At 43.8% G+C, this 27,996-nt stretch overlaps 1 protein-coding gene across 3 annotated transcripts; it reads right to left on the bottom strand.

Annotated features, from left to right (window-relative positions):
• Positions 1–14: 14 nt before the first annotated feature.
• On the bottom strand, positions 15–27,989 carry TFAP2B (transcription factor AP-2 beta). 3 transcript variants are annotated; one of them, XM_058836590.1, is made up of 8 exons: positions 27,853–27,948; positions 23,913–23,939; positions 22,165–22,623; positions 16,827–16,887; positions 8,544–8,763; positions 5,898–6,016; positions 3,099–3,240; positions 15–1,091 (listed from the first exon to the last, which is right to left on the bottom strand). In XM_058836590.1, exons 1-8 carry the CDS (start codon positions 27,931–27,933, stop codon positions 791–793), a joined length of 1,410 nt encoding a protein of 469 aa, XP_058692573.1. In that variant the 5' UTR covers positions 27,934–27,948; the 3' UTR covers positions 15–790. The 3 variants fall into 3 exon arrangements, with proteins under 3 accessions (XP_058692573.1, XP_058692571.1, XP_058692572.1); XM_058836589.1 differs by lacking the exon at positions 27,853–27,948 and adding an exon at positions 26,201–26,398 and having other exon boundaries at positions 18–1,091; XM_058836588.1 differs by lacking the exon at positions 23,913–23,939 and having other exon boundaries at positions 16–1,091; positions 27,853–27,989.
• Positions 27,990–27,996: the final 7 nt, after the last annotated feature.

Here is a 27,996-nt window from a genome sequence, read left to right on the forward strand (position 1 = left end):
CACGGCGACCCCGAACGTCCCTTCTGGTGGCACCGAGAGTTAAGACGCTGCCGTGAGCGCAGCTGGTGTTGATGGCTTGGCGAGGGGTCTGGGAGCTCCCCTCCTTTCCTAGTCTAGACAGAACCAGGGTGGTGAGATGAGGTGGGAAGAGCTGAGGGGAATGAGGCCATGGGGCTGCTCAGAAAAGAACATTCTGGAAGATTGTTTTAGTCTAGGTGGAGACAGGACGTTGTTCAAAATAAAACAAAACAAAACAAAAAAAAAAGAATAAAACAAAAAATAATAGCAAGACAGACCGTGCAGCTCAAGAAATCAAAGCACTGACACCAAAAATGTTTCTCCGATTTCTTCCAATAAGTTATTCATTTCTTTCTTTTATTATTATTATTAATTATTATTATATTCCCCTCCCCCCCAATCATTATTTAAAAAATGTGAAAGAACAGAAGTGGGGAAAAAAATCCTGGTAGTTGTCTTCACATGTTCCTGGCAAGAGACTCTGAACCACTGGTCTTGCGCCATTGTGCTCCTCTGATCTTAAATTATTGTCTTTCTTTTATTATTATTATTTTTATTTTATTATTATTATTATTATTATTTTGTCCTACCTAATAGAATTCTTCCAAAGCCCAATCCAGTATTTTTAAAGCTAGAATTAAGACGGTTTTGTTTTAAAAGATTATCTCTCTCTCTTCTCCTTTTATTTATTTAACTTTTTTTTTTCTTTTCCTTTCTTTCATTCTAATTTTTTTCCTCTCTCTCTCTCTCTTTCTCTCTCTCTCTCTCTCTCTCATTTTCTGTGTTTCTCTTCCTTGTCTCCAGTTTTACTACCTGGTCCTTCGCCAGATGTGTGCCTGTTAGCAGTGTTGTTGTTCAAGAACATCTTGTCCATGCCTTTGAGAGCTTCAGTCAGGTAGTTTTGGAGGGCCGTGAGGGCAGCGCAGATAGCGGGGGCCCCAAAGCCGTGAGTGATGAGGCTGAAGTGAGTCAAGCAGCTCTGAATGCCCGGTTCCAAAATAGGGGTGGGCCGGCTGTTTCCAATGGGCGTCCTGTCCTGGGCCAAGAGATCTGTAAATTCTTTACAAAGTTGCCTGCAGGGAAGACAGAAAGGCAAAGAGAGGGAGAGAAGAGTGGTTGTTAGGCTCACCCAACAATTCTCTGTGACAACCAAGGGGCAGGTTCAGGCCAAAAGTGATCCCAAGACATGGGATGGGACCCTTTTTCCATCCTTACACCCATCTGTTCTTGGGGACCAGCCATGGTGAGTCAGCAGCTCCCTGCTCAGACTGATGCTCTTCAGGTGACACCACCAGTTCTGGAGATTAAAATCTCCCCAGCAGCCACAAGGATGCTTCTGAAGCACTGTGAAGACCCAGCCCTGCCTGGTGGCTTCAGGAACAGCCAGGCTGAAAGGGAAATGTCTGGATCTGCCAGGCACCCATCCTCCTGGAGGCCTGAGCCTGGCTCAAAGCAGCTCCCAGAGTATTTCTGTACTCTTCCTGTAGGAGAGCTATTGGGTGGCACAGGGACCTGGAGCAGGGAAAGGCTAAAACCTCTGAGAGCCTCTCTGAGACTGCTCAGGCTGGGCCAGATTATTGAGAAAAATCAGGATTTTGGGACTCCGTGCTGGCTTGTTTGTGGCATGAGAAGCCAAGCCTGCACTTCCCATTTGATTCTGGGGGCATGGCACCCCAATTAACACATCAGAATTGACATCTGGCTCTTGGTTGTTTGCCTGCACCTTTGAAAAATCAGATTTGATTTTTCTAACGAATTCACACACAAACATTTTCTTTTGAATTACTCTGCTCCAAAAGACCTTCAAGTCAGCAGGTGCCTGGGCAATGCAGAAATCCTGGAGGCTGGTGGGGTTCCCACAGGAATAGTTTCTTTAAGGATACCCAAAGGAATCAGTTTTTTTTAAGATAGGTGCCTACCCAGGGACTGGAGATAAAAAAGACCAGATTTTTTTTTTTTTTTTTTTTTTTTTTAAAAAAAGGAAAAAAAGAAACCCTTAAAAAAGACATTCAGCTCTCATCTTCTGAAATTCACTGAAATTCCCAGTGGGTTAAAGGTTTCAGAGGGTGGAGAAAGATAAAGGTCTACTTCTATGTGTATTATCCATTAAGAAAGTGCAAGAGAGGAAACTTTGAATTTGGAGAACAAACAGTAATGAGTCCAACATTTTACATCTTCAAAGAGCAAAGCAGGGTCTGTGAGCAATTAAAGTTCTGGGACATTAATATCTTCTGACCCTGTGGAAAAGGGCAATCAAATTCCAATCACGTCTAAGAAACATCTGGACAAATTTGAGCAAATGATTTTTCAACCCTCCATATATTTCTTTAAATTACACTGTCATCGGAGGCAAGCCACGTCCCAGAGCATGAAATAAATGAGAGCTGTTTGGGCTGGGATTTTTCTTTCTTTTCTTTATTTTTTTCCCTCTTTTTTCTTCCTGGCAGATGAAGATGTGTGAACACTCAGGACCCACTGCCAAGTACCCGAGCAAACCATGAAGCACCCGGTGAGTAGCCTGGGAGGCACAGCCTGGTGTAAATCATCACACACCGAGGAAGTCCCAAGGGAGAGAGATGGGTTGGGGGGGCCCAAACAGAGAATCATTAGCAGTGCATGGTGGTGGGCTTTTATTTTTTTCTTTTTTTTTCTTTTTTTTTTTTTTTTAATATAGATATTTTTAATTAAGTCATATGGGAAAGGCATTGCAGTTTGGTAGCAGACAGACAGGTGTGTGTGAGCAGCAGGAGGGACAAACAAACACACTGTGGAAGCAAAATATAAATTTTTGGTTCACTTTGCATAAAAATTATTTAATTGGGGGTGGCTTGGAAGTGATGTACAACAGCTAGGGGAGCATCACCTACAACTTCTATAGGGGCAGGGTCTGGTTGGCAGGAACCCCACTGCAAAGGGTGCAGAGGTCCTTCGGGCCATTCGAGCATCCTTCCTCCCCGCAGGGCTGCTGGAATTTAGAGCTTGGAAATTCCGTCTGCTTTCCAAACTCAGAGGAAGAGTTTGAGGGCAGGGAGGATTTTCTCCGAGGAGGGCAGAAGGGGACGAATTAACTTGGCACTCACTTTGTAGCAAGCAGCATGTTTTTCCTGGAGTGGAGGTCGCTGGGGTCCGTGTGCTGTCTGTTCAGGTACTCAGAAACAGCTTTGGCTGGGAACTCCGTTTCACAGATGTACCCAAAATCCCGAGCTAAATGAACGGCCTCACCTGGAAGGAACGAGACGGGAATTAACACCTCCGGGCACCGCCGGCCCCGGGCTGGGCTGGCTGCGGGACACCGGGCGGAGCCCGCGGCTCCCCTGGGGGACACCAGCTCCTTGGAGCCGTGTTTGGAAACCTCTCATCATCCCTTCCACCTCAGGGACAGGCTGCAGTTGTGTGTTTTTCCCCCAGCAGCCCTGTTGTGGGGACAGAAGTCGATGGGACAGATTTTGAGCTGAGATTTGTCTTTGCTGCGCTGCACTCGTGTCGGTCTGTACCCAACAGCTGCTTGTGCAGAACCGAGGGAAGAGTTCACACACACACCCACCACAAACACACACAAAACTTTAACTGGACCAAAGGAAAATGCGAGAGGAAACTGGTCAAAACCTGAAAAACTAAGGACTCAAACTTCTCTAAAGAGCAGAGAAACCATTTCTGTTTCAATACCTCATTGCCCAAAATTGTACAGATGCGGATATATTGTTAATATTGATGTTAATTCTTTGTGGGACGTTATAGGAACACTTTACCCACACACAGAGCACTCGCATCATTATCACAGTTATCCCACATCTGTAAAATTAAGGAGATAACTGCATTCAGCCCGATGGCAATTTAACAACCTGCATTTTTAACTGACCATCATGCAACAAGAACTCCTGTCTGCCGGGTGGAAAGATAACAACTAATGGCAACTTTTTCTGTGAACAAAATAATTATTATTCTAACTCTAATTCTAATTCACTTTTCCTGCCTGCCTGGTTTCAGGTTTCTTGCCTACAGAGGTTTGTGTCATCCAACTCCTACTGATGTACTTCATGCCACAAGAAGAAGACAGTAACTGCAGAAAGGAGGAAAAGAGGAGGGGGGAAAAAAACCCCTCAGACTCTAGAGGGATTCCACCAGATTACAGCTCAGCCCCTCTAGAATAAAGCGTTAAACCCTTTAAAGCATCGCCCGAGGGACGAGGGGGAAGATTTCCAGCAAGCAGGTATGTCTAATAACTCCAGGACCACGTTATTTTTAACTCTCAGGAGCTGCTTTCCAGCGTCATCTCCTGCTCTCCAATGCTTCTCGCTAATCATCAAACCGGTTAATGAGGGCAAGGGCAGAGCCTGGAGGGGGGTCCCGAGCAGGGCAGGGTCCTCCCCGGCAGCGTTCGGGCAACGCGGGCCGGGACCGACCGGAGCGCTCCTGCTCCTGGAGATGCAGGAGCAGCTATGCTAAACCTGGCTGCCGGCAGGAGGGAGAGGAAAAAAAAAATAAAAGAAAGAAAAAAGGAGATAAAACTCCATCAGGTGCAGCTTCTTCCAAAAGGAGGGAACTCTCTGGAGGCAAACTGTTGATTTGTAAGGGAATCAGGGGAGAGGAGGGGAATGTACACCTTACTGCACACTTGACACAGATTTTAGCATCACTACACAACCCCTCCGGCTTTTGAGCCTCACAGCAGCCTCGGGGAGGGGCTGGTGCTGCTGCGGGCAGAGTGCACGGTGCTCCGCACACACCGCGGGGGTGAAGCTGCACTAACAGGGCTCTCAAGGGCACTTGTGCCCCCCGAAATGCTTCACACAGCGAGACCCTTTACCCGGAACCCACCCTGAGCCGTGCACACTCGGCATCACCCACACGCGGGTACCAGACAGAGCTCCAGCCCCCCTCCTTTCCCGAGCCTTCCTTCAGCTCTGCAAGCAGCAAGGTCTTGTCGCTCACATAACTCAATCCAAAGAGTTGAAAAGTTAATATCTAGCACAAATATTTATGCTCGCTTTATACGCAGAAGAGATAAGTGGATCATTTATACGCCTCTCGGTGTGCATGGGTAATGTAGACACGCATAATTCATAATTGCATCCATACTATTCCAGTTAGGTTTCTTTTGGAGGAAGTCCAACTTCTCTTAACATAAACACGCACATAACTCTAAACTTATTAGTGGCTCTAACTTTTCCTTGTCGATACAGAAACCACAAATCAAAGAAACACGCTGGCCACCAAAATGACATTAGTTGACTTGAAATGACTTGAAACTTCAGTCTGACCTTCCCTCTCTCCTTCCTCAGGAGTCGCTGGTCTCTTTTTTCAACTCCAGCCACCTTAAGGGAAACTGAGCTCTGCTACTCTTAAATTGCCCTGCTTTCTTATCAAAAATTAAAAAAAAAAGAAGAAAAAGAAAAAATATTTTTAACAAATAATTTTGTATTATTTTTTCCTCAATGAGCATCTTGTAGAGGCCATAAATCAGCTCAAGAGGAGCGAATTAGCGGGAGGATGGAGCAGACCTGGAGCTGGAGATCACAGGGCAGAAATGAATAGCATGAGGAATGGGATTGCCCTGCAGAGTTACACATGCACACAAGTGTTCACACATATATCCACACGTACACACACAGACACACTCCCTCACTCCTGCCACCAAGAGGGATCACTGATCCTCCAGACAGTGACTTCTTTTTTGGGAACTGTATCCTTAACAGTGATGGAGTTCCTCCTAACCCACCCCGATTTTCACCTCCACAAGGTTTTCCCACCTGATCCCAAAAGTTGGTGGGTTTTTTTTTTGTTCGTTTTAGTTCAGTTTGGTTTGTTTTGGTTTGTGACTGTCAGGCAGGAGCTCAGAGCAGGCAGGGGTGTGAAGGGAGCTGCGACCCTCGGCTTACCTTCCACCAGGGAGGTGAGTAAAGTGACATTTGCGGCCTTACGCCTGCCGGCTGGTAAATTCAAACCGATTTTTTCTAGCCTTTCTCGCAAAGATCTCCCCCCGTTTTTCGATTTGGCTCTAGAATTGCAAAGAAATTAACATCGTGATTAACCCCGCAGTGTTCCTGGAAGAAACGTTTAGTCTGTGCAGTCAGCGAAGCCTGGGAGGGTTTTCACTCAACTTTAAGGACTCTGGGGGTGTTGATTTCTGCTCGGGTTTGCTGAGATTTTCTTAATTTTTCCCAGGGGTAGAAGTGGGGATGAACCCACTTTTCTCCCGATTTTATTCAAGGAAATCAAATAACATCAAACAGCAATAATTAATGGAGAGGTTCTAATCTAGAGAGCAAGTGGGTATGATACCAGCTTGTGTTAAAATGTAGTAAAGGGATGAGCAGGAAGGTAGAAGAGGATTAAACCCTCTGTTATTCCGAGGGGATTAAAAAAACAAATAAACCTGAAAAGTTCGAAGGGTGTGTGTGCGCGCCTGTGGATAAATTGAAAAGGAGGGAAATATTTATTAAACTGTTTCGCAGCCTGTGAGTGTGTTCCTGTGAGAGGAGGCGATGCTGAGAGGAAGAGCTCACCTGGGGCAGGGTGCTATAAAGAGGGAATGGATTGCCTGAGGGAAGACTGGAGTATCTGTCGGAGGTTACTGATAAGGGCAATGAAAGAGTGAGTGAGCTCTACGTGGGAAATTCAGAGCTATTGTTCGAACGCCCATACATATGTAAACCCCCAGGGATGAAATCTTGCCACCTGCGAAGTCAGGGAGAGTTTTGGCACCTAAGAACAAAGTCTATCCCTAACTGTCTAACTGTCTCCTAATTCTTCAAATTTGTTGAAGAATTAGAATTCACACTTAGAAAAAGGAAACCAGAAGCTACAGAGAAGCCAGGCTGGCTTTCCACTACTCTATATGGAAGTAAATAGGGCTGGATGTCAGAATTGCAAGAGAACAGCTTTCTATATTTCATCTGCTCAAAACCAAAATCTTGTTTAAAATTTAGATTCAAGATAGGAACTGAAGTCAGCAGCAGCCAATAATTATGGCTTGGGCCAGGTCCAGAAATCTGTTAAAGTTCAATAATAATGCTTCTTTACCTTGGTAATTATATTTTCTACAGAGCATCTCTCAGATGTTCTCCCTGCTCCATTTGTAGCCTCACAGAAGGAGCAGGCAGGTTTGCATCTGTAAGTAAAAATCTCTGCTGCTCTCCCTGGCAGCTGAGCAATGATTACAGACATTCACATGGAACAGCAGCTATTTTAGGAGACCCCAATTCTCACGTGTGTATTTGGGTGACTAAACACATGTAGCAGAATTTTTCCCCTCGTCTCCAGACACGGAACCAGAGCCCTTGACATCATCACAGAATTTTTGACGAGGGGGGAACCCCAAACATCAACTTCATTTTAAAGCACCTAAGAGCCAACATATTCTAGGGGCTGCTATAGGAGTTTTCAAGATATTTCCTCCTCTAAGATTAGCAACTTTTAAACGTGATCTGAAGTTTATTCATTGTCAATTTGCATGCATCTGCCCCCGTCTAAAAGTTATGATTTTTATCCAGTTTGGTGTCTACCTCACACACAAAAAATGACATCTTATACCTTCTCAGCTTGAGTGAGTGAACTGGTACCTCGTACAGTTACCTCATGGCTTCTCCCCTGTTTGACTGGAGATAGAGCCTGAGCTCATCTTTCTTACAGACAAGCCCTGCTGACAATTCACAGCCCCTCAGGCACTGCCAAGAAGAAAAACCCCTTTCTCCCTGGTAGCTTTTCCAGCTAATGGCCTCAGAGTTTAAATTCTTGTTGCTTCTACATAAAAGCACAGTCTCCCACCTGTTATGACGGAGTGGCAACAGGACCTCAAGGTTATTCCTTGCTCCCCACTTCCTTCAGTACCAATATTGCCAACAATTTTGAGATCTTCAGCAAAACCCACCAGTGGGACATTAGTGGGTGATTTACACAAATATTAAGCAGCAAAAGCCTCTAGACCAGCTGTGAGCTGTAGCATCTTTCTCCGTGTGAAGCACTAAGTTTCTGGCTTTCAGAGCTCCCTGTTGGTGACTTTTCTTCAGTCGGGTACTTGCCTACCTTACAGTTTGCCTATCAGATCCCTGCCAATTTCGTGTGTGACACCACGTGCCATAATTGACATAACTGCCTGATCATTATTGCCATACAGAGGAAGCCTCGTGGGTTTATCTAGGAAATCCCTAGAAATATATCAGGTCCTGAAATACTGGCAGTTCAGCCTGAAACATGCCCATCATGGCATTTTATCTTGTCCACTTTCTAAGAGAGAAGTGTGAGGAGGAGAAAATATAGAAAGTGTGTGTGCATGGAAGAGGAGAAAGTCTTTCTTGTCTCAGTTCCTTCGTTTGTGGATAAACAAGGCCAAATCTTTCTCTGCTCTCCATACATCCATCCCAACGTTTGAACACAGCATATTTTTGCCTTATCCCCAGCATTACACACACAGGCTCTGACAGTAGGAACAATGCATGTTTGAAATCATCTGTGCTGTTGACCAAGGATTTCTGGTGCATGCATGGAGGCCCAGACACACTGACACGTTTTCCCCAGGCTCTTACCTTCTAAGCACTCCTCCTAGGAGGGACGCGTTCAGACACTCTGGAGGGGAAAGGCGTCTTTGAACTTCTCCCACAGTTACTTTGTACTTTGAAGTTGAGCTAAGCAAAGACAAGCGGCCAGGTACAGAGCAAAACACCTCTCCGGTATTGACTGAAATTCCACCCAGGAAGCCATCTTTATTCATCATCAAAGAAGTAACAGATTTTGGAGGAACCGGAACTGGAGAAAGAAAACGGGAGGAGGGGAGAGAGAAACCATCACGCCAGGAAGGAGCACAGGATAACCACAGTCTCCCTGACATGCACAGAACAGCAAAATGAAAGGGAATTTTGAATCTCTGGCTACCTCCAGCAACCTAAAGGGTGCTGCTCCCCCAACCTCTAGGAAAGTGCTCCATGAATGATGGATGGAGAGAAGGGTGGTACAGTACAGCCTCTATGCAGGGTTTGATCATTGGGAAATAAAATACATATTGGCAAGCACCTGGCAACTTTCGGGTTTGAGCCTGTGTCTCACCCAGAGCCCCCCGATGCCTTTTGTACAACGGACAGCGCCTTTCTGGAGGGGAAAAAAAGAGGAAAATTTACTTTTTTTTGGCTAATGTTTCCATTACTGCTAAGCTGAGCCAGGAATAAATTCACTACACAAAGGGAGTTGCTGTCTTAAATAAGTATCAAGGCTGGAGGATACAGCAATGAGAAGACAGCTCTGTTATTGCTTTGTGTTTTTATTAAGTCTGGTTTATGAAATAAAATGAGTCTTTTCCTTCAGAAAGATGAACACCAGGAAAAAAAATATCTGGTCTAACCATGGTGCTCTCCACTCTGATCATATTGTGCTGTCCGTGAATTAGAACTCTCCTGCCCCTAAATTAAACTGATTTAGTTACTGCAACATGTATTTAAAGGTAGTTATAGGGAAAACTAAAAGGAGAATGATAAAGTGAAACTAAACTAAATAAAACCATGTTGTTCTCTCCAAGATAAAAAGAAGTATTTCTGAGAAACCAGTGAGGTTATTTTAAGAGCAACCAAGGGATTATAACAAACAAATTCCTATAATAGCAACCAGACACACTCAGAAATAAACAAAAAAAAAATTGGTTAAACTAAAACTGAGAGCAATTCCCCCATGACATGGATTTTGTTTACAAATGAACTTAAATAGCTCCCTCATAATTGTGTGTAACTGTTATGATTTACAGCAGGTGCTCTAATCAATCACCCAATCACTTTAATTTATAGGGAGCCTCGCTGCATTTTCCCAGTTGTTTCATTTCTGCAAGTAATTGATAACAAACCATACTTAAGGTATGTTTTATGCAGGAGTTAATAAGAGCTGACAGCTGCTACTGCAGCTTCCTCTCAGATCCACAGCAACATGCGTTTCCTTATAGAAAATATACGCTGGAATTGGGGTTTTTGCTGGTGAGAGAGACCTGGCAGTCCAGCGGGCATGTTTCAGAGGAGAAGACTAATTGATTACACACCCTCTTCAAGCAGATACTGCTCCACAATCTCCCTTTTCCACTCAATCAATTGCAAAACCAATTCGGCAAATAATAAGGTTCTATTATGCACATATGCCAGCTATTTAGGTAGTTATAATACATGTCAGTTAAGTCATAAAAGCCCTGTTTATTTGCAACATATCTGGAGAATCAAACCATTAGGGTTGAGCGGATATTTAAGTCGTCTGGAGTTGCTAAACAATAAGATCGGGTATCCTAATATATTACCAAGTGCTAACTACTGGGCAATTGCCAAATTTATAACCTCAGTGCATGGAATAGACACAACCGTGTTTCACTGTTTTTATTGCAGATCATTTCCTACTGCCAGACCAGACCCCCACAATAAAAGCTCTATAACAGCTAAAAACCAAAAGGCATGTCGATTTTAGATATACATATTGCTTCGTATGCCTTGTATGTAGTCTCCAGTGTAAACAAATTATTTTGAGTGGCTTGACTTCAGGGAATCGGAAAGTGAAATGGATTCCTATTTCTCTATTATTTTTAGTTAGGCACTTTATGCAGCTCATAAAGGCGGTTTCAAATAGTTTGAGAATGGCTCAGAAACAGTTATAAAAGAGTTAGAGGCCCGCTCCTGCCTTCGTTGCCATTATTAGGCTTTTTTTTTTTTTTTTTTGCCATTGATTCTATAGGAAAAAACTCGTCTGCATATCAGAGGCAGTACCCGCAGACCAAAAAATTACATTTGTACTTTCCCCCTCATTATATATAAATTTATCTCTTATTTCATGCACAATGATCTGTTTGAGTGAGGCATCAAGAAGAAAAAAATAGAAATTAAAGTAAAAAAAAAGAAAAAAGAAGAAAGTTGGATTGAAGCAGTGCCACCAGACAGATTTTCATGACTGTCTTTTTTTTCTTGGGGCAAACACACGGGCTCCGTGGTTCGAGTACACCTTTACCGTGGCTATATTTAGTGACCAGTTTATCAGGTCACTGTCCAGTGAACTGAGAAATTAAACAAGAGGCAGCAATTCCACGAACATCTGATCTTAGTCCAAACTCACTAAAGAGAGAAGGACCCGTGCAATGCTTAAATGTACCTCAGCCCACTCGCTTTGGCCTTTTGGAGCACTCATTACATTAGTTAACCTTTGAATTATGGATTTTCACATGCTCGGTGTTTTTTGTTGTTTTTTTTTTTTTTTTCCCCCTTGCAAATTGCTTTTGGAAAACAGCCTGGCTCCCTTCCCTGCTATGCTAAGAGCTCCTCAGCTTCTTTTCCTAGCAGTGTTTCCCTGAAAAGGACGGTATGAACAAACCCATCAGCTGGAGCCTGATAGCTCTGAGCCCATTTGAGAGGCTTGCCAGGCGGTGTAAGCATATCCATCGCAATTTCATAGCTTCAGAGAGATCTATTCTATCTAGGCTCTATATCTTCTGTAAATTACCTAATGCTGCCTCAAAAAAGTGTTTGCCATGGAATGAATTATCTCTATCTATATCATATCTATATGTTTATCATGGCTGGAGCTTTTCAGATCCAGCCCAGACATCAGCAGAGATAACAGAACGTGGAGCTTTTGTGGGTGAGGAGATCTCCACGTCCGTGCGTGCAGCTGCATGTGTCAAATCCCTGTGCGTATGTAAATAAACCCGAATGCAGAGTATATTTTTAGCCAATGTCAACTTCCCCAGTTGGTCAGGGACTGCCACAGCTGCTGAAATGACACGGAATAACACACACATATCCACGCAGCGTCCCCACCACCCCTGCTTTCACTTTATCCCATCTAGTTCTTGTCATCCCAGGCAGAAACTGTTCGATTTTCTTTCATCCCTAAACTACTTTCTGTGTGTTTGTGAGCACTCACAAATACATAATTCCCCCTTTCAAAATCTCTGCCTTCTCCCTTCTTTTATACTTCTCTATTTACCTCCTTTGTCTCTCTCTTTTCCCCCTCTCCTTTTTCATCCCTTTATCTTTTTCCTTTTCCTTCCTCTTTTTCTTTCTTTTTTTTTTTTTTTCCTTTTTCTCTGTGGTTGCTTCCAGCCTCTTTGTCATTTCTCCCCCTTCCATTTCTCTTCAGCTTATCAATAAACCGGGAGAGCAACAGTAGCCGCTTGATTTGTTAGTAATTATAAGCATACTGTTCCTGCAAACGGGATCTCTAGATGAGTGAGATCGCTTTAGAACGACAGCAGGAAATGGTGGGGAAATGGAGCATGGCGAAACTCAGCGTGAAGCTTTCAGTTCTTTACATGTTTACAATTTTCTGTGCATACATTAAGTCTTAGGCTTTTTCTTTCCTTTTTTTTTTTTTTTTTTTTTTTTCCCTGGTTTTTTGGTGGTGGTTTTCTCTTGGGCTGCCCGCCACAAGAGTGTGAAAATGCGCACGAATGTGAGAGCACAAGTGGAAACAGGGTGAAAAAAGCTGTTTTGACTACAGCAAAACTAAAGAAATAAGATTTATGTCCTGCAAACAGCTCTTTAATAAGGTTTTAAACCACTGATATCATTGCAATAACCCAGCTGAATAATATCGTAGTCAAACAGTCACTCAAATAATCAATCAACAAAAATATTTCTTGTATTTCTTGCTAAAAATGTCGTGGACAATTTAATTACTAATAAACTCTTAAACTACTTTGAATTTTTTTACTCTGCCTATTGGGCTTTAAACGAGTAGAAAGTCCTTTGTCTGTGCTAACAACAGGACTTTAAGTGGTGATTCTGTCTGACTCAGTAGCCAAGCCTAAATCGTCCAGGTAAAGAGTCTTAGAGGCTGAGACTAAAGGGACCCGGAGTTTATCTGAATTTTAAGGAGCAAATACAAATAGTGCTCGTTCATCTCTCATTTCCTGCTGTCCCACTCGTCCCCTCCTCTCCTCCAGCGCAGCCCCCGTTCCCTGAAAGCCGGGAATAAATTTCCAGGTGGAATGTATTCCCTCGAAACTGTTTTGCGTTTAATTAAAGGGGATCCTCAGGTTCAGTGGGTAATCCAGGAATAAGCACGGAAATGAGTGGTATGGAAGCAGCATCTCATGAGCCCCAGATCCATCACCTGAAAAGCTGAGGCCAGAGTGGTTCTCAGTTAATGATTTATCAGCTGCTCCGAGGGGTGGGGGGGAAACTCGTGCTGGATTATTAACAGCTAAAAACAAAAGGTTAGGACACCTTCTTTCAAGTGTTTCCTTAGAACGGGAGGAACAACGGGGCACGTTTGCAAGACCATGAATTAAGGTCTTCAAATTAAAATGGCCTTTCATGCTAAATCAGATGTGAGTGTGCAGACGATCGTCAGAAAGAGCTGAAAGTAAATAAATACATCAGAATAATTTTAAGGTCACTGACTCTGCCCCAGAGTCACAAAAAATTAACTTGGGACTCAGGCCATGTAAGGTTTTGCAGGAAGACAACTTCTTTCACCATAGAGAGTGCCAAGGAAATTTCAGATGAGCATTTGACAAGGGGACTCGATCTTTTATTCCTGACACATGGCAAACCTTCCCTTCGTTTCAGAAAAAAAGTGAGGGAAAGGCCTCAAAGTGTGCAGCCGGTAAGCTCTGAAAGCTGAGTTAAATCTGATATTAATGCTCTTGGCAATTATTATCATCTTGATGATTTATCTGGCTCCCTCCCTCCCACTTCCACCACCCAAATCTTAATGGAAGTGGGAGTTAAAGATGATTTTTTAATGTCTTGTTGGATTTTTAGACTCTTAATGTACCGCATCCTTCTCATTATTAGCTTATTGATTGTTCATTGACCAGCCCCCTTCAAATCGTATTAACCACCCTCTGCCAGTTTAGATTAGGGGAGTTTAAAAAGCACCTTTCATTATTTCAGCGCCACCACCACCACAGTGGAGTTCAGGCTTGGTAGCTTAATGCTCGCTCTAATGGGGCAGCTAAGAGACAAGGGGCCACGGTCCCTGCCTATTGCATTAATAGCTCAAAGGGGGCTAATACAGAAAATTAGCCTTAAACGAGCTCTGGAGATCTCCAAATGAAAGAGCCATTTATCACGCTGGCTACCTTCACTCCACTCGTTTGCTCTCTCTACTGGGAACAACTCATTTCCTCTTAACTAAATTACTTCAGAAATGTCAAGTAAGCTCAGATAGCAAACATAACAGGAGCCTGGGTATATGTAATCTGTTGTGTGGGATCGATACGTGAGATAAATCAATACCCGTGTATGAATCCCTATATAATTTCCTTAATATTTTGGCAAACCTTTTGCATAGAGAGGAAATTCCCTCTGCAGGCCTCAGAGGCCATAAAGGAACAGACACAGCCTGGGTGATGTAATTAAGTTTAGGCTTCAAGTTCCCATCACACTTTTCCCACTCCTTTGCAATTAAAGAATTTTAGGGACTGAGTAGGGATTGGGTGAAGCAGACCCCCTGCGACCCTTGTCTGCCAAATATGAGTCACAGCAGTGTTCCCCTGCACAAAAATCTGTCAGTACCTGTGTGTCTGTCTATCCATCTGTGCCATCTGCCTGCAAGAACGACTCACAGAGTTTAAATAACTTCTTCTTGTCTCAAAGTACACCCTCACAGCTACAAACTGCAGGGAACAAAGCGAAATTGATACTGAATGTTCTCTGTGCTGCTCCTTCCCTCGTCCTGATTAAATATTGACTGCCACAAATGTGACCTGCTATTTATTACCCATTTCTCTTCCTCTGCACCCAGGAAACTCTCTGTGCAAAAAAATAAATAAATAAATAAATAAAAAAAAATAAAAAAAAAAGGAAGAAAATATAATACAATATTCCTTTATGCTGGAAAGTTTCTTGGATCTCAGCCTTACTTCTAAGGAGAAAATGCTGCTACAGTGACTTTTAAACAGTAGCAAATGCATCTCAGGCTCCTTTTTGGTCCCCTTTTTTTGAAAGAGCATGTGTCTCCTGTTCATCATGTGTAAACTCAGAGTATCTCTCCTTCTGGCTGCAAATAGGCACAAGTAATCCCACCTAGATGGGACTGGGTCTCTTTAGGCAGCAGCTGCTCCATCTGGGGCCGCTGCAATGCCCACACGCACAAAGCACACCTAAATATATGCCTAATGCATATAAAAACCTGTACCTAACACGTAATGATCGCAGGCATTCACATTCTAGTGCTACTCGCTGTCTAATTGCACCACCCAGCACGCACAGGGAATATCTCCGCTGTCCTCGTCAGCTGAAGGAGGGAGAGATACAGGAGTGTTTAAAAAAAAATAAAAATAAAATAAAATAAAAAAGCATTTTGGATTGTGCATTCAGCGAAAGACCAGCACGGAACAACCTTAGAAAGGAGTGTCTCGACCACAAATCAAGTACCAATTAATCAAATACACCCAAGAGGGAGTGAATGAGGTGTCAAGTGGGGGTGGGGAAGAGGGAGGAGAGTGAGAAAAAAAAAAAGTTAAAAATACAACCAGAAACCATCAGGTTACAGACCTTGAGTATAAATCTCACCAAACATCCAAATTGAACCAAAACAACAGAAACATACCACTTTTTTTTTTTTCTTTTTAAAGTTAAGTAACTCTCTATTTCTTAAAAAAAAAACCCAAACCAAAAAACAACCCCAAACCCTTCGACCTTTCAACCGATAGTCATAAATGGTGCTGTCAAATGGTCTTCAAGTTTTCATTTGTCCTCGCTCAAATAACAAGACCTTGATCGCGTGTGTGAAAGAGAGCCCGTACACGGAGATTTAAATTAAAAAAAAAAAAAACCAAAAAACGAAAAAACACAAAAACCAACAAAACAAAAACAACAACCAACCAACAACAAAACAAGCAATAAATACACGGAAGGACCTCATGCTGCCTTCAACACATTTTAGATAAACACCATCCCTGTTATTTTGCTTTACGTCCTAGAAAATCGTCGCTGTTAAACTATTTGTGCGCGTTTGACAATAACAAGGTCCTGGAGATAAGCGCCGTTGATAGTAAGCATAAGGGACAGCGTTTTTAAATCCCATCTCTGGTACTTAAAATTGAATCTAGAAATAGAAACTCCTTAGATAATTAAAGATAGCTTTCCCTCCATTTGCAGCGCGTGATCTGTTTAATGTCTATCAGCATAACACAACACTAATCGCCAAGCATCTTCCAGTGACTGTCAGAGAAATGTAAAAAAATTAAGCAGCTGCAATACGCCCAAAATGAGTTATTGTAATTACATTTAATTAGTTTAATTAGTTAATTATTTTGCTTACAGCTGTACGAGAGACTGCAAACATTTGTTAATATCACATTCGCTTTAACAGTATGGGGTGATTCTGCAGTTACACTAAATCATGGGCGCATATGTAGAAAGATGTAAAAAATGGGCACGGGGAAGGGGGGAACCTTGGGGGAAGGGGGGAATCTTGGGGGAAGGGGGCTGAGTCTGCCCTTCCTTGGGCATCTCCTTCTCTCCTCTCCGCCTTTGACTCGCCTGGGAAATGCATTTAAGCCCCAAAGGGAATCAACACCTTCCCCCATTAAAAACCGAGGGGTCCGCACCGAAGAGCATCGGGGGAGAGGGGGAGGGAAGGGGGGCGGTGGAAGCTGCACTGGAGCACGGGGTGCCCCGTTAGAGAGCGTTCGTGTAATTAAACCCTTTGAAGGGCGGGGATATAAACTTTTCCTTTCGCGTGTCTTATCCCTTCACTCTATCTGCTGATCCAATCAACTATTCATCTTGCTGCCATGGGTGCCTGCTTCCCGGAGAAATTCATTGCCCCAAAGTCAAAATATATCATGAAGATATCGCTTTTACACAGTAAAAGTTTGTCTAGCTTGTTGGAATAATCCATACCTTTTTTAATGACAGACTGGTCCAATAAGTTCATACCGCTGTTATTGGCATCTTCAACTGACTGTGGATATAAAAACATCACTATTCAAATTGACTGGATATTAAAGAATCGCGTACATAAATCATGTCATTCCAAACTGGAGTCCCTGTTATTTCCATTTATATTAATTCACTAAGGGAGGAGGGATTTTTTTTTTTTATTGTTGTTATTATTATTATTATTATTGTTGTTATTATTATTATTATTTCCCCCAATCGACAAGGAAATTAAATTCTTACAAATTATATAGTCTTCTAATAAAACAAAAAGAGGTGTGAAGCATATGGGGTGCAATACTGGTTTTGTTATCTTATAAAACATAGATATCACATAGACTTCTTTGCATTCCATAAAGCTTTATATTTCTTCCTTTGAAAATGTGGCAATTTGGCAACATCTGCAAGATCTATTGCATGACATAAATGAACACGATTAAGGACAACTTAAATGCTCCCTCCCCTTTCCTCCCCCTCCTCCTTTTTCTTTTTTGTTTTCCTTTTTTGTTTTGTTTTGTTTGTTTGTTTAACCCTGCTACAACTTAATAATTCAAGGGCCATTTACTTTTTATATATCATAGTTTACATTATGGACTTTTAATTAAAGCCGGAGCCTTTCGGAGCTCAGTGCAACGCCCACATCGTACAGGGGACGAGCAGAAAGAGATTTACAGCTCCCGAGGTTGCTTCCATGTCCTGAATTAGTGGGGACGGGGAGGGAGGAGCGGGAATACACATTATCAAAAGTATGAACCATCAAATTGATTGCCTAGGAAAAAAAAAAAAAAAAGTCTCCGAATTTCAAAGCCTTGTTTTCCCCCCTCTTTTTTCGCCTTTCTTTCCAGCCAGCCAAGGAGCACACCTGTTATTATGGAATTAACTTCTTTAGCAGGGAAGAGAACAAAGACGGGCATAGAGGACACAGAAAATGTTTAGTTTCATTTCTCAAAACGAAAGTGGGAGATACAAAAAAACCCACAAGCAAACCAAAATTACTGCCGAATCTGCGTTCAGCACGGTAAAGCCACCTCCGAAAAAGAAGAGGTGTCATAAGAACAATTTATTGCAGAATTCCAACAGGCTCCGTTTTTAGGGTAAATTCTGAAGAAAAGGGGGATTTGGCTTTATTATTTTATTTTTTCCCATTACTATTACTATAAGGTTTGGAGTTTTCGGTGTTATTGCATATTTGGGCAGTTGTCACGTTTTTCCTTGCTGAGCAAAGCACCTTTACAGCAAAGCAATGATTAACACTTCATTATTTTAACTTTATCTTTGCTACGAGAAGCTGAGCTTATTCGGGTCCAGCCCTTATCTCCGTCTCTGTGCTCTGCGGAGACATTCCAGATGGAATGCGGGTTAGGAGAAAATTACATCTCCCCAAAATGCGATGGAACAATATTTTCTGTGAGAGCTTTCCTTTCATTTTCCTCGAATCCACCCTCAAATGAGCGCACACACAGAGCGGTGCCTTATGTGCTGTGTTTGGGCATGGCTGTGTCTCTCTCTCATAATCAATAGGCTCCATACCTAAAGGGCACAAAATAAAATTACAAAGTCTTTCCCTCCTTTCCCTGAGCAGCTCCCAACGAGGGATGATGAGCAAATCCTGCAGCCTGCTGGAGTGCAGAAACCTCGATGGCACAGAAACGGAGGTAAATGTGAAACATCATCTTCCCTTTTTTTTTTTTTTTTCCCTCGTTTTTCCTCCTTATCTCACCTTATGTCTGGAGCCGATGGTTGCGCGCACCCTTTATGCGTGTGCGTGCACTCAGCTCGCTCCATCAGCAACGTGGGTTAGTTGTTGTAGTTAATGAGAAGACTCCTGTCTGATTTTCTATCTAATTACGCCCTCCTGCTGGGTTTTTGTACAGGATATTCGCTCAGCATGCTGGCAGTTAATAGTCACAGAGAGGATCGTAAAGATTTAATTAGGACTGCATGCGGAAACGTGGAAAAACAACTCAGACTTTTAATTACTAGACTTCTTTAGTTAAAAGTGATACCAGGGGTTACTTTATAAGAGACTTGGGTGTTTTGGTGCAACTTAACTTTCCGTGTCTCTAGCTCTAGCACGTAGTAGCAGCGTGAGTGAGGAGGAGGAGGAGCGGAGGTGTGTGTGCAGGGAGGGGAAAGGTGATGAGTTTCCAGATATACTTGGAAAATCTGGAGAGGAAGATTCCCCTCCCTTCCCTCCTCCAATAATCTGATAGCATGAAGCTTCCTAAGTCCTATCTGTAACCACCTTATTCAACTTCTATGGATACATCTGAGCGAAAACCTTAAAACTGAGCTCTATATTTTTCTTCAAAGAGTCTAAAGAATCTGAATTTCCCCCTCCATTTTTCCTTCATCTAATCCTTTATTACTGTAATCCTACTTTTGCCCAGCCAGTGGTGGGGGGCAAAATATGTGGGGTTGTAATACCGGATTTTTTATTTTTTTTTTCAGGGTCCCTATTAGATGATGCAAATTTTTGTTCAATAAGTAGGTCTTGGCTTCTGAGTTCCCTGTCTTGAAGGTTGTAAATCGCAGATTGAAAATTCCTCACGAGAGAGGCAGCAATAGCAATACAGTGTGTCCTGTTTACAATAACAGAGAGCTATCGTGTTACAATCACTTAATTCTAGCCCTGGACAATGGCTCACACATGGACTGGATTAGATGTTTATAAAATAACCACTGTTTCTTTCTGTCACGCACTCTCTGTCTCCTTCTCCTCAGCCCAGCCCATTCTCATGGCACATATTCGATCAGACATGCATAAGTGAAGCAAAGAGAAACATCTTTATCCAACTATACATCTAGTTATCCTTTCAACCCCTTGGATTACTGAAATAAGAAAAAACCCTAGTATTTTAAACCCTTCTTGGAAATTGTATCTAGTGATGGTGGATAATGAGTATAGGTCGCCTAAATAAAAAACCTGTTGCTAGAAAAGGTTCCTCGAATCTAGAATAAACCCAGATTAAACATCAAGATGGAAAACTGCCCAGCTTCATCTGTCACTAGTTGAGGGAAAAGAACAGAGAACGCTGAGCAGCAGCAGCGAGTTCTAGGCTGCTTTCCCTGCTGCCTGCGTTAACTTGCAGTGGGACACCTCTCCCTTCACGTGTTTCTCCTTGGGATACCCTCCTCTCCCTCTTCCCCTCCTCCCCCGACCTGGGAACAAACTTTCAGAAATAAGGGCTCTGTTTAATTTCCTGCTGTCTCAGCATCCCAAAAACAAGAGCCCCAGCCCTGCTGATCCACAGCCTCGCCTGTCCCATCCTATCCCCATCCCATCCTATCCCCATCCCATCCTATCCCCGTCCCATCCTATCCCCATCCCATCCTATCCCCATCCTATCCTATCCCCATCCTATCCCCATCCCATCCTATCCCCATCCTATCCCCATCCCATCCCATCCTATTCCCATCGCACCCCCTGGCCCGGCCAGCCCTGGCGAGCAGGTCGCGGGTGGCCGCGGGTGTCCCCGCAGCTCTGGGACCATCGGGGACAGGCACTTTCCTCCAGTGCAGTGCCCTTCCCGCAGAAGGGATGTTTTATTGGGAAACGGATGGAGAGCTGCTTTATTTGAGCTCCTTCTTTCCTATTTCTTCTTTCTTTATTTCCTTCTTTATGTCTTTCTCTCTCGTTCCCTATCTTTCCCCCTCCTTTCCCTCTCTTCTCTATCTTTTCCTCTCTTGTCCTTTCAGCATTCTTCTCTCTTTTTTAATCTCCTTCCTTTCCCTCCTCTCTCCTCTGTTTTACTCCGTTTCTCACAAAAGCACAACAATTACCGACTATTCTTTGGGGAAAGTGTAAATACCCAGGCACAAACAGTACTTAACGCCTATCGGCTGCAGAGGGAAAGGAGGAGAGCGATCTCCTTTCTGCATTCACAGAGGTAAAACTCGCCTTGACTTGCAAAGCACTTTGTCTGAGCCAGGAATGCGAGACGAGACCTGCGCATCGCACCCTTGGCGGTCAGGGGCTGCCCCCAGGTCTCAAAGCCACCTCGGAAATCAGCAGGAACCAGCGACCCGGCGGTCACTGAGCTCGGAGGCAGGAGCAAATCCAAACAGCAAAACCTTTTTTTTTCTAAAACATTCCTCCCCAGCAAAGCTCGGGAATTTTCCCGTGCAGCCCTAAGACAAGCCTCAAGCCAAAGCAATGCATCCCCTCCGCTTCCCTGCCGCTGATTCCTCTCATGTTCAGCAGCATCCTTTTTCACGGCTATTTTTAAATCTTCCCAGCTCCTCTTTTCTCCTTTCTTTTTCCCTTTCTGTAACTTTGACGTCATTATTTCATTCAGTGGCCCATACCTTTATTTATCCCAAGACTAAATACATATACAGATATGAGATATGATAAAAAAAATTGGAATTAATATATATATATATATATATATATATATATGTAAAAACGCATGGAGGGGAACCCCAAAAATCGCGATCAGGAGCGCCTGAGGCAGGATTTGGACCCCGGAGGCTCCAGCCCCTGCCTCGGGGGTCCCCACGGGCTGGCCATGCTCTGCTCCAGCAAGGTGCAAACCTCCCCAGCAGCGAAGCTGTTAAGGGTCCTTCTGTTTTTAGGAAATAGCACGTGATGATGAGTTTCGCGTGGGATGGAAGAAAGCTGGGAAATACTGTGCTTTGAGCTCGGCGAAACTCCTTTGTTATCCAAAAGAGGGAATGAAACTATTTAAAATCTGTGCTACCCTACCAAGCACACTTCGCAAATAAGGGGGGTGGGGGGACGGACGCGGGACTTGTTCCTGATTGCCAGTTATTGCTTTTGCTTTGGGTTTTGTTTATAATTTCCCTCCCTCCCGGATGAAAAATGTAGTAATTCGACAGTTTCATCAAAATCTCTGAACGGCAGGAAATTGGTTGGGGGGAGGAGAGGGGGGTGGAGGGGAGTGGAAGCTGAGATTGCATGGGAAATAACTGGAATTTGAAAAGCCAAGCTTGAACTCTGCCAGTTTTTGAAACACGTGGAATATTTAGAGCAGCATGCCTGCCTTCCCCCTGCACTTTGCTGCTTGGCCATGTAGGGGAGGGTTGATAAAGCAGAGCCTGTGCGTGACGGCGAGGAAATAAATTCTCTTATTTAAAAAAGAAAAAATAAATAAGTAAAAAAAAATAGAAAAATAGAGGGAGAGGGAGGGGGAGGGGGGAGGACCACAGTTACAAACCCGGTGTGGAAAAAGGACAGCAACCCCCAGCAACACTACTGAAAATCCCTCAGCGATCACTCCTGAGCCAGGGACGGGGGCTCCATCTGCCTTGCCCGGGAGAAAGGAACGCGGTGCCTTACCTGGACCTCCTCCATCCCTGGGTGTCCGATGCCGTGCAGAGAAAGGCTGTCCCCCATGCCGGAGTCAAGGCCATGGTGAGCTGAGTGCAGGAGGACATCTGGCCTCCGAACTGAGTGGTAGTCCCGCCTGGGGTCCAGTCCCGAGAGCTGGGGCAGGGCGGCCCGAGGCTGTGGCAGCAGTGACCCGGTTTCTGATCCCACCTCTTGCCTCTGCCTCTGTCCCCAGGGGTGCTGCTGGGGCTGGTGCAGGGGGTTTAGGGAGTAGGGGTCATTGACATGGGAGTAAGGGTCCTGGCTTTGGTGGTAAGGAAGAGGCTGGTAGGGGGGTGGGAAATAAGGCGGCTGGAAATCCGAGGATGGGGTGTGAGAGAGCGGAGGAGCGCTGGAGTAGGGTCCCTGCGAGACGGATCCCAGCTGGGACAGCCTGGAACTGTGGCTGGGCACTCCATCATGCCGGTCCTACAAGCGGAATGACATACAAACAACAACAAAAAAGAGGATCTTTTTTAGAAAAAAAAAAAAAAAAAAGGAAAAAAAAAAAAAGAAAAAGTAAAAGGAGCACAAACCACCCCCCCCGAAGTGAAATAAAACAAAATAGGATGTAAACAGCCGGAAAGTGGGATTCAGATGTGTCCCCTTCCCCCGCCACTTATTAGAAATGTTTTGCACCCACATCATGTCTATTCCCAGGAACTATCAAGGAGGGGGAAGGGGCGGGGGGTGTGAGGGAGAATTGCTAAATGTCATAATTAAAAATGTAGGACTAGTGCTCCAAATACATGTACGATCTGCGATTTCAGACCAGTAGCATAATTCCCAATCCACAGCCCCCTCAAATCAAACCAAAGGGAAAAGAACACTTTAAAAAATTAAGAGCACCAAACCAAACTATCCAGACAACCCAGCCCTTCTCCTGCCTAAAGTTTCCCAACATCTGTTTATTCCCTCTGCTCAAGTCGTGTAACTCAAAATCACCAACCCATTTTCACATGGAAAAGCCCAAAAAGAAAGTTGCACTTCTCGGAAGACTCCGAGATGAGAAGTTGTGTTAAAAAGGACTTGGGAAAAAGGAAAAAAAAAAGGAAAAAAAAAAGAAAAAAAAAAAAACCCACTACGGGGAATCTTCGCTTAAAGGGAGTCTACCCCTTAAAAATGAATTTAATAAAAAATCAAATAAAATAAAGATGAAACATCGGTATTGAACAAATCCAGGCGCTATGATGTCTGCAGCAACTTCCAGGGTCTTTTGTTTCCTTTTCCAATATTATATTCCAGAGAATGGGGTGGGGGTTAATTGTAATGAAAAGTCTTTGAGATGTGGGGGGGGACAGGGGGTGGGGGGAGTGTGTAGAGGCTTCAGAGAAAAGGTGGGAGAGGAGTTTTGTCCAACTCCAACGCACTGAAGCTGCGAGGTTAAAGTAAACAAGAAAAATATCTATTCCACAAAGTGTAGCTCAAACCCCCACAAGCGATGGCACACATGATTTAAAAAAAAAATAAAAAAAAAAATAAAAACAACAAGGAAAAGAAGTTCTTTTTCCCCCTGGTCGCCCCCCCAGACTCCCCTAGCTCAAATCGGGAACACACAATGCAAAAAGGGAGAAGCAGCTGCAAGCCTCCTCCAATTATTGTGCTAAATTACCAAGCCAAAGGCGTTTAAAAAGACAGAGAGAGGGAGAGAGAGACACAACAGATCGAGAGAGAGAGAGAGAACATGCAATTCTAGTACAACATGGATCCAAACTCACCATGGCGGAATAGGTGTGGACTAACATCTGGAAATAAAAAAAGTCTTGTAATAGCTAAAAATAAAATAATGGTGATAATACTAATAATTGGAGGGAAAAAATATCAAGGAGATCTGCAAAGGGACGTGTTGGACACAGGAGAACAGCTTGAGATATTTCGAAGTCTATCCATCAAAAAAAAAAGGTTAAAAAAAAAAAAAAGAAAAAAAAAAAAGGACCAGTGCCCCCAAAACCGAGCCTGGAAACCTCTATCTACATATATGATTTACCCCTCCCTCTCGGGGTTTTTTTTTTCCTCCTTTTTTTTTTTTTTTTTTGTTTTTGTTGGTTTTGGTTTTTGGTTTTTGGTTTTTTTTTTTTTGCCTTTGAGCTCCCAAATACAATCCTCTTCAACCCAAGGCTAGGCTCAGACTGCTCCGCTACCCCTTCCTCCCTTTCCTTCTCTACACCGCCTCATAATAATTGATATTCATGACTATTAATATTACACGACTACTTTAAAGGGAGAATGCAGGACCAAATGGAGCGTGAAGCTGGCAGGCAGCTCGAGAGCTCCCCTACTATTGTAAATGACGTTCATTCAGTGGAGAATTACTAGATGTAATCAGACGAGGGGGGCTGGCAGAGGCAGAGTTTGGGGAGAGGGAGAGGGGGGAAAAAGTTTAGCGAGGAAGAGGCAGAACTTCAATAAACTTGAGCGGAGGAAGATGTGGAAAGTAGACACTGCTGAGCTGGATCATGGAACTGAGATGAAGCAATGCTTCAGGCGAAGAAGAAGAAGAAGAAGAAGAAGAAGAAGAAGAAGAGGAAGAAGAAGAAGAGGAAGAAGAAGAGAAAAGTATATTTCCTTTTTGTTTTAATACATATTTAATTATACATTTCTAATACAAGGAATTGATTGCCTCCGGTGTTTTTGTACTTGCAGTTTGTTGCTGGGTTTTTAAGTAAATAATGAAGAAAAAGAGGCTTTTTTCTTTTTTCTTTTTTTAGGTAATTTTTAAAGGAATGGAAGAAGAAACGCTCATTCACTGTAATATATGTCTATCTACAGTAAAGATTAAGCCCTTCTGGCGCGTGTTACAGATCATATTTATCTGCAATACCCAAATAAATACTTGAATCTGCATTGTTGGGCTCAATTTTTTTTTTTTGTCTGAATCCTCTTTCTACGGCTCGATATGAATATATATATATATATATATATATATACTTATAGAGATCTCCCGATTTCTACTCAAATGTGAAATGCATCGAGTGAATTTTAAAGGATAGTAAATTTATAGTTTTGAGGCAAAGCCAGGGGCGATATAAAACCTTTTTGATGTTGCAGGAACCCGTTCAACTGGACTGTCTGCCATTTCTGTTAAAGTTCAACTTGCGTTCCTTCCTAAACAGACTCACACTTCCCAGAGCTGCCCCCCTGCACGCACACACGCACACACACATACACACACACACTTTTGTTTTAAGAACAGATTCAGTTTAAGTGGCTGACACACCTCTACCATCGTGTTAATTATAAATCAGAAAGAAGAGAGAGAAGTGGGTTTTTTTTTGTTTTTTTTGTTTTTTTTGTTTTTTTTTTTTAAACACAAATCTAGAGGGTTTCATCTCTTAAAAGAAAAAAGAAAAAAAAAAAAAAGACAATTATTTTCTCTCTCTCTCTCTTTTTATTTTTTTTTATTTTATTTATTTTTGCGAGGCTACGCGTTACAAAATTCCCTGGAGCGCATCCCCAAGTTAGGATACACCCTGCCCGCAGCCAAATCCCACCCAACCGCTCCCCCAACTCTTCTCTCCCACGGCAATCTACAAACGCCAGTGTCCGTAAATCCACAGCGCCTTAAAAGCCCCCATCAAAAGCAGGGTGGGAAAAAAGCCCTCATCCCCCAGCTCGGCAGCCAGCGAGGGGAGATGTTTTGTCGCCTGCTGCTGCGGGCAGAGACAATGGCCGGGCTGTGCCGGGAGATGGGGAGGGAAAAGCAACGAGGGCTCAGAGGGCTGGGGACACGCGGGGACACTCGGGGACACTCACTCACACACTCACACACTCTCACACACTCACACACACTCACACACACACTCACACACTCACACACACACACTCACACACTCACACACACACGTGTGTGACCATTCTGCTCGTTCTGCAGACGGATTTTGCCCATGGTAATTAGCCTGACGGCAGCTTTAGGGAGAGGAGACATTTCTCCCGAGCGGCTGGCGGGTCCCCTCCCCGCTTCCCTCCATCCCGTCCTGTCTCCGGCCGGGGGCAGCCGGAGCTGTACCTTCCCTCGGTCCCTTTCCACGCTTTTCCCGGGAGTTTCCCCTCTGTAAGTGCCGAGGCGCTGCCGGAGGGGAGGGCTGCGGGCGGATCGGCGGGGCTGGGGACGGGGCGGCCCCGACGGCGCTTCCCGGGGGGCTCCGGCCGCTTCCCGATCCCCAGCCCTGCCCGGCTCCTGCCCGATTCCCGGTCCCTGCCCAGCCGCCAGCCCCTCGCTCGGTATCCCCTCTGTCCTTGGTGCCCAGCCCCTGCCCGGTCCCTGCCCGGTCCCGGTCCCACCCCGGCTCCTGTCCGCTTCTCTGCTCTGTCTCCTGGCCCTGCTCAGTGCCCAATCCTTTCCCGGTCTCGGTTCAGACCCCGGTCCCTGCCCTGTCGCCGGTCCCTGCTCGATCCCCAGCCCCTGCCAGCTCCCTGCCCAGCCCCTGCTCGGTCTCCGCTCCCTGCTCAGCGCACAGTCCATCCCCGGCCCTTGTCCCTTCTGCTGTCCCCGGTCCCTTCCTTGTCCCCGGCTCCTTGCCGGTTCCCGGTCCCTGCCCGGCCGCGTCCCCACGGAGCAGCTCCAGCGCTGGAGGTGGCGGATTGAGCCCCTCTGAAAATCCCCCACGATCGCCGTGCAATTAATCCCGCGTAATTAAAAAACAAAAACAATAGAAAAAAAAAAAAAAGTGTTTTTTTGGAGTTCCATTCCTCACTCATCTTTCCTGTTTCTTTCTTTTCTTTTTTTTTTTTTTTCCCCCATCGTTTCTGAGAAAATCCCCCGCGCTGGTTTAACTTACAAGGAATACACTGGCGGAGCCCGTTTGGGAAAGATCCGGCTCAGGAAACCGTGCAAAATTAAGAAAGGTTTCGCAGCGTTTGAGCTGTGATTTTTTTTTTTTTTTTCCTCCCCCTTTGGTTTGCTTTTTGACCTCGAAAATAAGGTCTGGATAAAGCTCACAACTTTTCGTGCCCGCGGACTATGCGGAGCTGCCTTTGACTGTATCGGTTCGGGTGTGTGAACTCACACACGCACAAGAATGTACGTGCCGCTTAATTAATGCCGGTATATGTACACATGCACAGCTTATCTGTTGGTGTAGAGGTATTAAAAACTCGTAGAAAACGTATCCGATTGTGAAAACCAGAAAAAGAAAAAAATAAAATCCATATTCAGGTTGAGCTGAGCTTGGAATTGAAAAATAAAAAATAAAAGAAAGAAAAACATCCAGTCACTGAATACCGGATTGTGTTTCTTTTCTATTTTTTTCTCTCCTTTTAAAATTTTCCTCAACATTTGTCCATATTTAATCGAATTATATATAATTGGCGGTCTAAACACTCAAACTCTTGCCTTTAAGTTGCCTTATTCCAATCCCCAGATCTTTTCTTTGATGTTTTAAATCGCATCAAACAGCTTTTCCATGAAAAAAAAAAATAAAAAAATAAAAAGTTTAGGACTTGGCATGCTAAATACAAACATGCAAATAAATAAGCATTTAAGCATTTAGTCTCAGTTTCCCATCTCTATATTCGTGTGTGCTGGTGTATGCCTCTATTTCTGCCTGGATGTATATGTAGAGCTATATATATATTATAAAGCCATGCCTGTATCTATATGCTAGATGTATATTTAAATATACATATACTCTCTTACTCATATGCATATTATATACTCACCTCATAGATATCTTCATACTTGACATTTTCAACCAGTTTCCAGAGCATGATGGCAGGCTGTTCTCTAGGAGGTGAGTGCATTCATGTGAAGAGCAGATGTCTGGATTCTCAGTACTTCTCTGTCTGTAATGATCCATCTATAAT

The sequence above is a fragment of the Poecile atricapillus genome, chromosome 3 (assembly GCF_030490865.1).
Source record: "Poecile atricapillus isolate bPoeAtr1 chromosome 3, bPoeAtr1.hap1, whole genome shotgun sequence".
NCBI classification, from domain to species: domain Eukaryota; kingdom Metazoa; phylum Chordata; class Aves; order Passeriformes; family Paridae; genus Poecile; species Poecile atricapillus.